Source organism: Pipistrellus hanaki (assembly GCF_964339955.1).
Source record: "Pipistrellus hanaki genome assembly, chromosome: 16".
In the NCBI taxonomy this organism is placed as follows: Eukaryota; Metazoa; Chordata; class Mammalia; order Chiroptera; family Vespertilionidae; genus Pipistrellus; species Pipistrellus hanaki.
Window position 1 is genome coordinate 24,920,457 of NC_140518.1, and position 13,890 is coordinate 24,934,346.

At 45.3% G+C, this 13,890-nt stretch overlaps 1 protein-coding gene across 1 annotated transcript in view; it reads right to left on the reverse strand.

Moving 5' to 3' along the window:
* Nucleotides 1-5,123: 5,123 nt before the first annotated feature.
* Nucleotides 5,124-13,890, reverse strand: part of STXBP4 (syntaxin binding protein 4) — a 101,666-nt gene continuing 92,899 nt past the window's right edge. Inside the window, 1 exon segment of the mRNA XM_084862563.1 lies at nucleotides 5,124-5,708. Within this exon segment, the coding sequence (XP_084718689.1) occupies nucleotides 5,573-5,708 (136 nt within the window). The 3' untranslated portion in view covers nucleotides 5,124-5,572.

A 13,890-nucleotide genomic window follows, 5' to 3' on the forward strand; every position in this document is an offset into this window, starting at 1 on the left:
CTTAAGCTAGAGCTCCAATTTTTGTTACAAGCTTTTGAGACTCAGGAGCCCAGCTCATTAGATCAAAATAAATTAGCAAATAAGTGCAGTAGCCCAGTGTGTGTCTGGACAAGCAGATCAGCAACTCCTTATGGGGTGGAAGTTCTTACTCCCTCCACCTCCCCACCCAGAGTGGGCAGAGGGGCTGGACGCATAGGAAAAATGCAGAGGTGGCACCCCTAGCTGGCCAACGCTAGGCTTGGGGAGGGTGGCATGCGTCAAGATCTTCACAGGAGAGGCCAATCGAGAGTGGTGTCTTGGAGGAGGATGAAAAGGAATCTGATGAGGAAATGAGACAGGAGGAGTTACCAAGTCAGAGAAAAGAGTCTGAGTGATTGCTAAGGATGAAAAATGAGGCTGGAGAGAAAGCAGAAGGGGACAGATAATAGGCAATAGAATTAAATTTGTGTTTCGGAAAGATAATTCTGACAAATATGGTGGGTGGAGTGATTGATGAGGACAGGGGTGGGAGAGAGGGAAGACGGTATATTGCCTACATTGCAATGGTCCCGGTAATAAAGGAGAAAGATCTCAAAAATAAATAGGCAATGTTGGCATGGCACAGAGAAAAAGAAATCTATTTAAGAAATGTTCATGAAACAGTACATCTTGCTCTTTTAAAAAATATATATATATACTTTTTATTTCTGAGTGGAGAGGGATAGAGAGACAGAAAACTCAATGATGAGAATTACTGATGGGATGCGTCCTGCATACCCCCTACTGGGGACTGAACGCACAATCCAGGCATGTGCCCTGACAGGGAATGGAACAGTTAACTCCTGGTTCTTAGGTCAACACTCAACCACTGAACCACACTGGCCGGGCCTACATGTCGTGCTCTTTATTCCAGTCTCACTGAGCATGTAAGTCACTGCCTGGGAGTGCAGAGGCAGAGACAGGCCAGAAGTGCTGCTCTAAATGAGCTCCCCCATGAGGAAGGAAACATCAGGAGCAGGAAATAAAGGATCCGGACCAACACTAACCTCAGCCATCTTGCAGTTCCCTCCATCCTTTGGAGTCAGTGCTAAACTCTGGGCGGCTTAGCTAGTGCCAAGGCACTCTGGGTGTGGACGGTCTGATGTCCCTGTCCACACCGGGTTTCACTGTGAGGCCATGTGGGTGAATGGAAATCCCGACTCAGGACTAGTGGGTCTTCCTGCTACTCCTGTAACCCTTCGGGAGCATGGGAATCACCTGACTTCCTGATTTGGACTCTGGGCTGGAGGAAGCTTCCGGAGGTTGTCCAAGGGCCCATCACCTTAGACACCCACACCTTGCCGTCATTTCCAGCTCAGCCTACAGTGAGGACTGGTCTCCTTCTGCTCCCAGAACTAACATCATTGGGGTTCGGCATGTGCCCTGACAGGGAATCGAACCGCTAACTTCCTTAGGAGGTGGGGCCTATGCCCTTTTTTTCTGAGTCCCACCAACATTTTGGTCTTTCTTCCCCCAAGACCAGGGGTTTTGCTTTCTAGACAGGTGGTAGGAAAGCCCTGCTCCTCTTCATTTGTGTGCTCTCCAATCTTGGACCCAATCACAAATCCTTCCCAGTGCCCCAAGGAGCCAGCCCTTCAAAACTCAAAGAGCTTCCTGAGGCCACACCCCTCCCTCAAGGCCATGGACTCTAAGTGGCTGGGAAGGTCAAGCTTTGGTTAAGTTGAATGTTCTTTCCCTAACATGCAAATCACAAGGTGGCTAGGATCACAAAGTCTGTTTAGCATCGTACCCGATACTTAGCAAAGAGCCAGGCATCCTGCAGCAGGTTAGTAAGTGTTTAAGTGAAGAATGCAAAGGTAGGAGAGTGGAGCTGGGAACTACTAGTACATCTTATGCACAGCACATTCCACATTCAATTTGATGAGCATGCACTGACACCTACCATGTGACAGGCACCGCCCTAGGTCCTGAGGACACAATGGTGAACAAGACAGATGAATACCTACCTTCATGGAGCTTACTCCCATTACTGCTCCTGTTATTAAGGAGACAATAAACAATAACAAAAAATCTGGTGATGGGGGAATGGAATAGAGGATCCGAGCTATGAATCTGATTGCACTTTCTCTCAGACCCCCCCAAATCAAGAGTCAAACTCAAACAACAGAAGTTATCAAAAGCAGTGTTATTGAAATGTAAAAATCACGGAAGAAAGCAATTACAGAACAGCATTTGGTATGGACATAGGAGAGTGAAGCTGGGAACTAAGTCTTATGCAGGCAATGAGATTGCATGTGGAGAGTCGTGACAAAAACATCTTGGGGTGTGTTATTGCCAAAGTTAAGCTCCACAGGCCTCTCCTGAGCAAAGTTCATCTTCTCAAGTCTCCTGCCATAGAGCACGAAAGTTATGCTCATGTTAGTTCAGTGCTTTCTGCTCTATACCACGTAGAATGCAACACTGCATTTCATGTAGCAGGAAAAACACAAGCATCCCTTTTGGCCCTAGATAAAGAATAATATTTTCTAATTTCGCAGGCAGGGTATGAAAGCATCATTCGAGCCCGTATTTTTACAGCTGCTTTGCATTCCCTATTGGAGAGGCCCTACAAACATATGTTTCTTTCTTTCATTTCTACTTAGAGGTGTTATTATTTTGGAATTATTCAAATTTAAGAGAGTGATAAAGGGTGTCTCTTCAGGGGGTTCCTACTAAACAAACCCCTAAGTTCTTATTCCTTTTTGGAAAAATAAAAAGTTTTGGAGAAAAAAAGAAAACAACGGGAAAAAAAAGTTTTAGATTATGAATTTCGTATGGTAACTTCAAGTCCTTATATCTTGTCTGGTGTATAGCAGGTGCCCCGGAAATGGTGGCCGAGTTGAATTGGCTTGGGAAGAGGCAGGGGATTATGATCCTCCTTATACAGATGGGGAAACTGAGGCCCAAATCACTGGTAGCTGTGTTTGTAACTGTGCTTCGCACTTTACCAAGGGCTCTCACCCAAGCGAGCTTGTTAGAAGTTGGTCCTCATGACTGTCAAATTTCCGATGGAGGGAAATGACGTAAGTATTTTTGGGTAATGATAAGCTCGACATCCAGTGAGTTAGTCACTGCTGACTAGCTTCTATGGTAGGGGTGTCGAACTCAATCAGAGAAGGGGCCAAAATCTAAAATCCAGCCTAAATCGCGGGCCGAATGGTTTACTGAACAGTCATAAACTGACAATGTCATAAACTGACAGCGGAGTGCAGTGATGACAGCGCGGTGCGGGCCACATTGCAAGGCCTGGTGGGCTGGATTTGGCCCGCGGGCCTTGTGTTTGACACATGTGTTCTATGGAGTCAGTGTCTGCTAGCAAAGGACATCTAAACCTGCTGTGGACAAAGTTCAGATCCTCAGACAACGATGGAAAGAAAGCTATTATCCTAAGCATAAGAACAACAGAAAGCTATTGGCAATTTTAGCACCAGAAAAAGCCCAGTCACGTAGAGAGAAGCAGCTCTCATACACTGTGGGAGTGTGAATTGATCCTATTTTTATGAGGAAAATGTATGAATAGCTACCAAAATCATAACAATTTACTTTATCAATGCATTCCCACTGTAGACATATTGGCGCAAGAGAACATAGCTACGCGAGGAAAAGGATACAATAAACATAAGAATATGAACATAAGACTGTTCCCTGTGACATTCATGGTCAGTAACAGAAAACTTAAGACAGCCTAAGGGTCCATCAATAGCTTGCTGGCTATATGCTACACAAGGGCTATCTGGATAGTGATACTTTATGCAGATGTTTGAAATATTACATCAATCTATGTATTGAGATGAAGAAAAAAAAAAAACACAACACCCCCCCACACACCAAAATGGAGCACAATGTAGTAAGCCATAGAAAAGCTGTCTAACAGTTTTTATTTCCTTTGAGTAAAAATACTCATCAAATATTGTGACAGCTACAGGCTACACCTCTGGAAAGTGAGATGGGTTTTTTTTTTTTTTTTTTTTCCTTCCAACTTTATTCAATTCCATACTACTTGATTTCTCATAGAAATAGATTATTTTTAAAATTCAAAAATGAAGAGAAGCTGTCCAATTCTGGCCACCTGAGAAGCTTTTTGCGTCTTTCCCACCAGCAAGCAGCGCCCAGGAAGTGGGAAGCACAGGCCGGAGGGAGGAACAGCAGCTTCTCTGCTACCCGGCGTGCGCTGGGGACAAGTATTCTGACCAGTGAATGATTCTCACTCCCTTTCTTTCTCAGTTTAGCACCTAAAATACAACCCTGGGTAAGAATAGATGCCTCCTTCTTATTCAGTTGGTACCTAATGCCCAGGACATTGAAAATGACTCCCTCCCCCCATTTTCCGGCCCCGGGTCTAATCATTCCACTGAGAGACGATCTTTAGCAGTGCTCCACCTCAATGGCTCATTCCCACCAGACGGGGTCCAGCATGCTGACAGGAAGATAAGAGAAGAGGTAAAGCCTAATTAGCTGGTGGGCGACACCAGCAATAATGAGGTCAGTCTTGAAGTCGGAGCGGAAGAGTTCAAGGATGTCTCTCCTGACAGCAGAGGAGATTCTGGGTGCCCTTCTTCTCATCAGCGCCCCTCACATGTGCCCGTGGGCAAGGGCACCCTAAGACAGGCAGATCCTGTGCAGGAGCCAGGCCCTTTACTTTGAAAAATTGTGAGCTGTTGCAAGAAGCCTGACGAAGCATCACAGAACAGGTGGGGCCCGGGGGTGCAGGAGGGGGAGGCGGAGGGTGATGTGGGGCCACGTGCAGCTGAAGAGGTGCCTCCTGAATCCCTGCGGCCACCGAGAGCACAGCGTGGAGCTCAGCTGCGTCAACAGACCCCGGGGCCCTGCGTGCGAGGACAGCGGGGTGCAGGGCCAAGGGCCGGGCAGAGGATCAGAGGACTTAGGTGTGCGCCTCAGTTCCAGGACAAGGTGCCTGGATTCTCTGAACCACTATTTCCATAACTGAAAAAACAAGCACAGAAATCATCCACTGGCTCTGCCTCCTAGGTATGCTGATGGTTTAAAGAAAACAGGACCAGAAAGAGCATTAGGTAAATGAGAAAGCCCCATAAAAATGCAGGTGGCATTCAGCAGCCTGGGAGATAGTTGTTGGTGATAAAAAAAAAAAAAAAAAAAAAAAGCCCCAAAGCTTGCTTAAATCCCTTTCCTAAGATACAAATCTGAAAGGTTAGTGAATGACCAAATAGATGAAGTCTTTCGCTATGTTCACATAATTGTCCAACGTAAGTCCTAATTATAGAACTCCCTGTATCAGACACTCCATAGAGAACTGCATATAAAAATTACAAGGCTCTATTTCTATATAAAAAAAAAAGTATACAAAATATAAATGTGCAATTATATATGACTTACAGGACTAGATTATTTTTATAGGACTACTGTAGTGGCAACTGACCTTGTGAATGTACACAGTTATAGCCAGAAGCTTTACCAAAGTAGCCTAAGTCCAGTCTCCGTTTCACAACTTTAACACGTAGTGTGTTCATTCCTATGTCAGACATTGTGCCTGAGAGCCGTCCGCATGGACGGAGACGCGAGAGGACCACGGCGCTCAGTTTCCTGCAGAAAACCCTCCGCTCTTCTGGTCGGGGAGCTCCCGGGGGCCGTCCTCCTCGTTCTCCTCGGAGCAGGGCAGGCTCAGCGCGCTCACCACGGGGTGGATCCAGGACGTGGTCTGTGTTACGTGACTTGAGGGGAACAAGGAACGCAGTTACAATCAGGAAGCGTGTCCCACCCGTCCATGCAAGTACTCGGCCTAAGGGACACTTCTACCAACTGCAGTCCCGGGAGGGGAAGCAGGTGGAACCGGAGCCAGCCTTTTTAATGTCTTACACGTGCTTTAAGGTTCCACAAAAACCACGTCTGTTTTCTCCTGTGGTAACAAGAATGGCAGGAGAGTGATTCGTCGTGGATTCCTCGCCTCTCCTTACCCGACCGTCTCCAGCTGCAAGCTCTCTGGACCCTCTTCCTTCCTCTCCTTTTCTGATGCTACTGCCTGGGTCACCGAGTGGCTTGTCTCTCTGCCTCTGTTCTAGTCGTTTCTAAGTCACGGCTCCACTCCAGCCAAGAGGTCTTTCTAACGACAAATCCCACACGGTTGCTCACTTGCTAAAAATTCATTGCCAGCCAGTGCCTTCTGGCCCGGATACGTACTCCATCCTATGAAACGCTTTGCTTTTCACCTGCTTCACCAGGGCTTCCTTCTCTGCGACAGTCTTCCTCTCCCCCTGGGTTCATCTAGGCGACTGAGTCTAAAGAGCCACCTCTCCCTCTGGCGTCCTCCCATCCACGCCCATCCCTACCTGTCATCATGCCGTGGGTCCGTGGGATAACCTGTGTTTATCTTTAGGCCTTCTTACTGCACACAAAATTCCTGGAGGGTGAGAATGGATTCTTTTCTCCAAGTTTACGGGACTAACTGTTCTCAGAACAGATGACTAGTCGTTTCCGGAAGGTGACAAGCAGAGGAAGGGAAGGATGTACACGGGACGCAGGCCATGTTGGGGTGGTGGTGAGACATCACACAGAGCGCACCCCTACCTGGTGGTGGTGTTTCTCAGCACTAGTAACCCACCCACCTGCAGCTGGAGGGGTGTCCTGAATTCACCACCGCTGGCCCAGTGCCTGAGAGCGGGACAGAGCTTCTGGAATTACAGCCATCTGTTTCTTTTCCGTGGATATTCTTTCGGGCCCTGGTTCCCCCCACTGCCTTCATCCATCCCACCTCAGTTTCCTCTGCCCCAATCCTATCCAAACTCAACCTCAGAAGCAGCAGTGGGTCTTAGGGCGAGTCCTCCTGGGCTGGCACTTTGAGGATCAAATAGGGTTGTGGTTCTGGATGGATGTCCTATCTTACAGGGGAACATTTCCCAAAGTGTGTTCCAAGGATCTTCACTTGAAGAAGAGCATTTTATGGTGAAGTAAGTTTGAGATCTGTTGTAGTTAGGTAGGTTTCTTTATTCCAGGATTCCCCAGAACCTTTAATATACACCTGAGTTCTCAGACTCTTCAAGAGTATGCGATCTTTCTCACACCAGCGTGCCCTCATGAGCACACACGGGGCTAGTGTTCTACAGAGCACAATGAGGGAGTCGCCACAAAACGCACTTGCTCTCCTGGCTGTGGATGACGTAACTGCGAATGTTGGACTGAGTATAAATGGTCACTGTCACTGCCATTACTGCATTTGGGTTGTTGTCAACCTTATATTCTAAATTCTATCCATATCCCCCTGTAAAATTTGTTCAACTTGTCTGTTCACACATTAAAAGTGCACCTTTCCATGGAGGAAGATCACCGATGGGTTCACGGGTGGGTAAGAGTTTAGGCTGTTTAAGAATCAAGGGGAAGGCGGTAAGGCCCAGAGGTCGTCAGTTTCACAGCCGCAGAGTGTGGGTACGTGGTAGAGAGGGACGCGTTCCTCTCTGCACAGCGATCCGCATGACTGTTACCTCAAATGGTTGAATGGAACGTCTAATTCAGAGGCTGAATTACTATCGCAGCTGATTCTGCACAGGTTAACTCCACTGGAGGACTTTATAAAACTGCAAAGCTCCTAAACTGGAAGTGGTTTTAAGTAAAATAACATAAGGGGGCATGAATGCCACTGCAAGGGGAAATGAGGATGCGTCATCCTGGGCAAAGTCCATGTTTGGGGCTAAAGGAAACACCGTGATGAGACAGTTTTGATCATTCTAAAATCTTGAGATAGATATATATATATATATATATATATATATATATATATATATATATATAGTAATATTTATCAGCCCATTTACCAGTATGTTAGTCCAAAGAAGAGACTTTAAATGACTATAAATTCTCCCTCCCCTACAATAGGAGGGTGGGAAGAAAGACTGCCAGAGAAGGAAGCCCTGGGAAGCAGGTAAAATGGGAGCAATGCCCGAAGAGGTAACTCCAGGTGCATGCTTTCCTATTTGACTTAAACAATTATGTTTTCATGCTTAAAATATAAGTGTCCACATGCAAACATTGTGGACCATCTATAATAATAAAAGGGTAATATGGTAATTAGACCGGACATCATTTCAGACGTCCTTCCTGACAGAGCGGGGCCGGAGGGAAGCCCCAGGGAAGGCAGCCCGGGTCCCAGGTGCCTGCAGGCGGCCTGAGGGAAGCCAGCCTGAGTCCCGGGTGCCTGTGGGCGGCCGGGAGGATGCAGCCCGGATCCCCTCATCTGGGGATGTGCCCTGAGTGGGAATCGAACTGTGACTTCCTAGTCTATAGGGTAACATTCAACCAATGAAGAAGCACTGGCTAGGATTGTCTGGACATTTGAAAAACACACACCTAAATACCAAATATGCAATTAGAACAGCTACTACTAGAAAATAAAATAAAACTTCACTCTATGTGTCAAGCACACTTTTCATCCAGGTATTCTGCAAAAACCTCCAGAGCACCAATGCTTTTAAATGAGGTGAGGCAGGGGCAGTGCCTGGCAATGAGTACACACTCAATTAATGACCGTGGCCAGCTTGATGGATAACGAGGGCTCTCCGATGACTGTGAGAAAAGCTTGGATTTCTTCCTATGATGATGGAACGGGGCATCTGTGTGTTTACTGTTCAGTTTTTTTATGTCCTACGAGCGCTGGATGATGAGCTCATCCCAGATCGACTGGCTTGGAGAGCTTTCTAAATGTCTGCTCCCCGGTTTATGTGCTTGGTAATTCGACTGAGAAGAGAGAAGATAAATCAGCCCTGTTGATGCTGTTTAATTAATAAAGACCCCATGGTTCATAGAGTGAGATACTCCTACTTAGTATGAAAAATGCAGAGGCCTGGAAAATAGATGAGACTGACTGTGAAATGAACATCTCTCCTTGGAACATGCAGTACCTCTGGCCAATGTGCCTGTGGAGTGTGCATCTGACCTGATTTGGGGCGCCATCAGCAGCCGTTCAGATATATTTGAAAATATAAAAATGATCACATTACTTGCCTCTGAATCATCGCCAAATCTGTTGTTGGAAAACATTAATATTTGATTTGGGGAGATGACTGTGTTGAGTTTTTCCTTCTATAATCATAGTAAATTGTAAGACATAATTTAGAGCTTATTAAAAAAACTTAACAGAACATGCTTTATTTTATTGACAGAGAAATGTAAGTGAATTATTTAAATTTCAGTATAATGACTCTCCTTGTGTTTCTTACCTCCTAGCATGCAAAATGCTTTCTTTCAAAAATTTAGGGCAGCATATTGAGAGAAAGTGGTTTAAAGATAAAAAGTCTACTCATTTTGTAGAAATTCATTCTTATAACTGTCTGTGATGAAAGAGACCCTTTTGTTAATCTTCCATTGTAGATGGCACTATTTATATAACATCGTGAAGTTAACACGATTTTAAGTATTATTTAATCATGTTTAAGATAAAGCTGCAGAATAATGAGCCAAAGAAATTAACTTCCAATGCTCTTTTATTGGCGGGGGGGGGGGGGGGGGGGGGAGCAGGCGCTATTTTTTTTTTTAAATCATCACCCGAGGATATGTTTCTATTCATTTTAGAAAGAAAGGAAGGAACAGAAGAAGGAAGGAGGGAGAAATAAAGGGAGAGAGGGAGGGAGAGAGACACTGATGTTAGGAAGAAACATTCATTGGTTGCCTCCATATGCACCTCGGCCAGGGACTGAACCTGCTACCCAGGTATGTGCCCTGACCAGGAATCAAACCCGCAACCTTTTGGTGTATGGAACAATGCTCCTACCAACTGAGCCACCCAGCCAGGGCAAGGGGGCGAGCTAACTCAAGTATATAACATTCATATGAACTAGAAAATGAGAACAAATAAGTGAATATATGTTAATTCAATCTGTTTTAGCCACCAGTAACTTCAAAACACTAGAAAATTTTACTACTGGCCATAAACTGCAAGTACTAATGACAATAAAAGATTCATACTTAAAAAAATAATTCCAACTTAAAACAAATTAGCTGGTAAGAACAAAAAGCAAATCATGGCAATAAAATTATTAAAAAGTCAGCATGTAATCTTATCAGATACTGGTTATGAGAATGGCTATAGATTTATTAGTAATACGAAGTATCCATTCCAAACATGTGTAAGAGAAAATTACAGACGATTTGTTCCCACTGATAAAGACTTCCCTCTTGCATAATTTTGAAAATATACTGCCAAAATCAAAGCGGGATATTTCTCAGACCAGGCTGAGCATTCTGGACTTAGGAATTTGAAGATCCAGTGAGGGTCTCATCAAGTATTAGCAGGACCCCATCCAAATCTTCAAAGTTTTGAAAACAAAATTTATTTTTATTATACATTTATGGCACTTTCTATAAAAAAAAATACATAAGCTATCTTTTGAAAATTCAAAACTCCTATTACAGTCACGCGCTGCTTAACGGGGACTGTGTTCGGAGAAACGCGTTGCTAGAAGTTTTGTCCCTGCACAAACATCACCGAGTACCCGTGCACAGACAGGACGGCACAGCCGCCTGCACATCGGGGCTGTGCGGGATAGCGCTGCTCCCAGGCCACAGCCCCGGACAGCGTGTTACTGTACAAAACAGCACGCGATTAAGTCAAGCACAGAGAAAACGATGTGAGCAGGAGACACGGCAAGCAAGAGGCATAGGAGGCTGCTACCTCAGAAACAGCACTGTTTTATAGCAAACGTCCTTTTTTTTTGGAAATAGAAAGGATAAAAATAAGGATAAAAAGTACACTATGGTGAGTACACAAACAAGTGGCATTTTTTTGCACCAGCCTCACAGCAAACCTGGGAGCAATGTGTTGCGCTGCGACACTGCAACAGCTACAACGCCAGGTGATGGGAATTTCTGGCTCCGTTACAGTCTTAAGGGATTGCAACCTTGATGCCCCTTTAACATGTAACCAAATGCATCCAAAGGTTCTAGGGATTAGTATGCGGACATCGCTGGAGAGCCATTATTCTGATTGTCATGCTCCCCTATCCTTTCAGCTGCTTCTTCCACTACAGACTGTATAGAAAACCCTAAGGGAAAAGGCCTCGTTTGGACGAACTCTTGCAATTTGCTGAAAACTTGGTAAATATAGAAGAATAGAGACTATATGCTGCGTTGTTATTAGAGGAAGAAAAGGAAGGTGCTAGAGATCTTACGGAAAAGAGCTGTTATGGACTGAATTGTGCCCACCCCTTTCGATTCCTATGTCAAAGCCCTAACCCTAAGTGGTTACACTTGGAGACAGGACCTCCGGTGAAATCATGGCGGCGAGGCCCGGTGCACTGGGACTACTGTCCTTGGAAGAAGGGGACACCAGAGTTCTCTCCCCATAAGTTCTCAGAGGACAGCCCATGTGCGGGCTCAGTGAGGAGGTAGCTGCCTGCATCCCAGGAAGACATGCCTCACCAGAAACCAGTCCTGACGGCATCTTGCTGGTGGCCATCAGAACTGTGGGAAAACAGACTTCCGTGGTGTAAGCCACCAGTCTGGGCTACTTCGTTATGGCAGCCGTAGCCGACTAATACAGCAACCAAATTTTTAAGGGAAAGTGTTTGACAGAAAGCTTCGTATTTGCTGGAAATTTTAAATAAAGGATTGTAGGGGCAGAGAGAATGTCACATCTGGCTAAATAAAAAGTATAACCCCAGAAAGGCCACGAGTTTCCAAAGTACTTTACGCAGTCCCAGAGACTGGCTTCTATTATCCCAGTGGGATGCCACAAACATACTTCCGGCCTCAGTTCCACCTGTCACCGGTTAAGTGGGGAGAGAGCTTGATGCCGGCTGTCTGGATTGGATGTTTTATTCATTTCCGTGGGCTTTGCCATTCCGAGTAACCCCAGCCAGCTGGCTGGCCTTTCGTTTAAGTGACAGTTGCTCACACAGAGCTTCGTGTTGCTACCCCTACCTAGATATTTATAGAACACCCGGCGCAAGCTGTCTCAGGCTCCTGAGCAACGCGCCCTCTCTGCTCCTGTCACAGGGCTCTGACTGGCCGGAAAGTGGCCCAAGTGGAGGCTGTGGCCACGGTTTCTCTCTGCAGCTGCGCCAAGGCTGTCATTCAAAACACCTTCATTGGAAAGTGGCTACAGTATAAAGTAAGGAAGGGAGAGGAACTAACATCTGCTCATCACTCTGCATGAGCCAGATAACTTGCCAGGGTTTTACATCCCTTGTTTTATTCAATTCTCAAAACAATCCTGAGATAGAAACCCACCATTTTTGCTTTTGGATGAGAAGGGGGAGTACAGACAGTTGAAATAATAGAAAAAAATATACCAGGGTCACTCTCAAAAAATGGTGGCGAAAACAACAGAATCCAGTCTGTCTGATAGTAATGCCCCCCCCCCCCCTTTTTTCTCTCTCGCCAATTGTTTCTCAGAATTGCCAGTGACAGCATTCATTCCTTAATGAATATTTACTCAGTCTCTATACATAGCAGAGTTACTGGATACTCTAAGCCAGCTGCCACAGGGATGGCTACATCCAAACTAGTGATTTCGATACCTTACAATCTATTCGTAGCTAAGAAGTATTTGGGGACAAAATATTTAAAGGGGTCCATATTTCTTCCTTCATTGTCGTCTTGTTAATAAAATGCTCAGGATTCTCATACATGCAAAAGATAGGGAGGAACCTACACGCTTTCTCACCTAGGCTCAGGTTAGGTGCACAGAAATTGCCCTGACGCCCCATCAAGCGAGCCTCGGATTTAGCGGGTTGTCAGTGGGTGTTTCTTAACTCCTCAAAAATCAAAGCAGACGGATTAATGAGGTTTTCAGTAGGAGGGCTTCTGACAGTGTCCACTAAAGTGGAGTTACAGTAATCTGCCATGCATTTAGAGGTGAAAAATAGTATCTTTTTATTTCCACTCCGGAAACTGTCCCTTCCTCTCCATTCTCCCTTCTCACAGCTCCTTAACTTCTAATTACATGAGAATTACCGAAGGTCGGCTCTACTTGCAAAATAAAGTCAGGAGATAATGTAACTTCCAATTTTTCTCCTTTGTGTTTTCTATTTTTTTTAAAAAAATGATTTAACTTAACCCTTTAATTAGCATAGTAGGCTGACAAGAACAATTTTATTCATAGACAGGTTATGATCCACATTCTTTCCTACCTGGGAACAACCTAATAGGATATCCCAACCCAATTCAGACCATGATTTAAGAGTCATTAATAGCCCTGCTGGTGTGGTTCAGTGGTTGAGAGCTGACCTATGAACCAGGAGGTCATGGTTCGATTCCTGGTCAGGTCATATGCCTGGGGTTGTGGACCAGATCTCCAGTGGGGGGTGTGCAGGAGGCAGGTGATCAATGACTCTCTCTCATCATTGATGATGTTTCTATCTCTCCCTCTCCTTTCCTCTCTGAAATAAATAAAAATATATATTTTAAAAAAATAGACACTAATGGACCCTGACTTTTGATAAATGAGAAGAACTATGCCTATTGGAAATCCTTTTAGGGTCATAAAAGCAAAGCACTTAAATACTATCTCGTAAGAACTTGGGGGGTAGGGGGGTGCTGCCATTGGTTGTTATTCCAGCCTATTAACTATCTGTATTATTGCTGTCCATCCTTGGCAGAGCTCCTGTGTTAGCTACATGTTCTAGAAGACCAATGACTGCACAGTTATGGCACATAACTTACATGCCTGTTCACTCCCCTCCACTGCACAGCAGACATCCCTCGTGGATCCAGGCCCACAGCAGTGAGGGAGAATGTGGCCTCGTAACAACTACCCCTGAGAAAGGGAGCTGAAACCCACTGGCTTTCTCTGCTCCAGACAGAAACCTGCTTTATGGAGAAGTCACAGCCTTCCCAGTTCCACTGCCACGCGTCTCTGATGCTGTAAGTACAGTGCCTCCTCTGGAGCGGAGGACAGGATTCACAGTG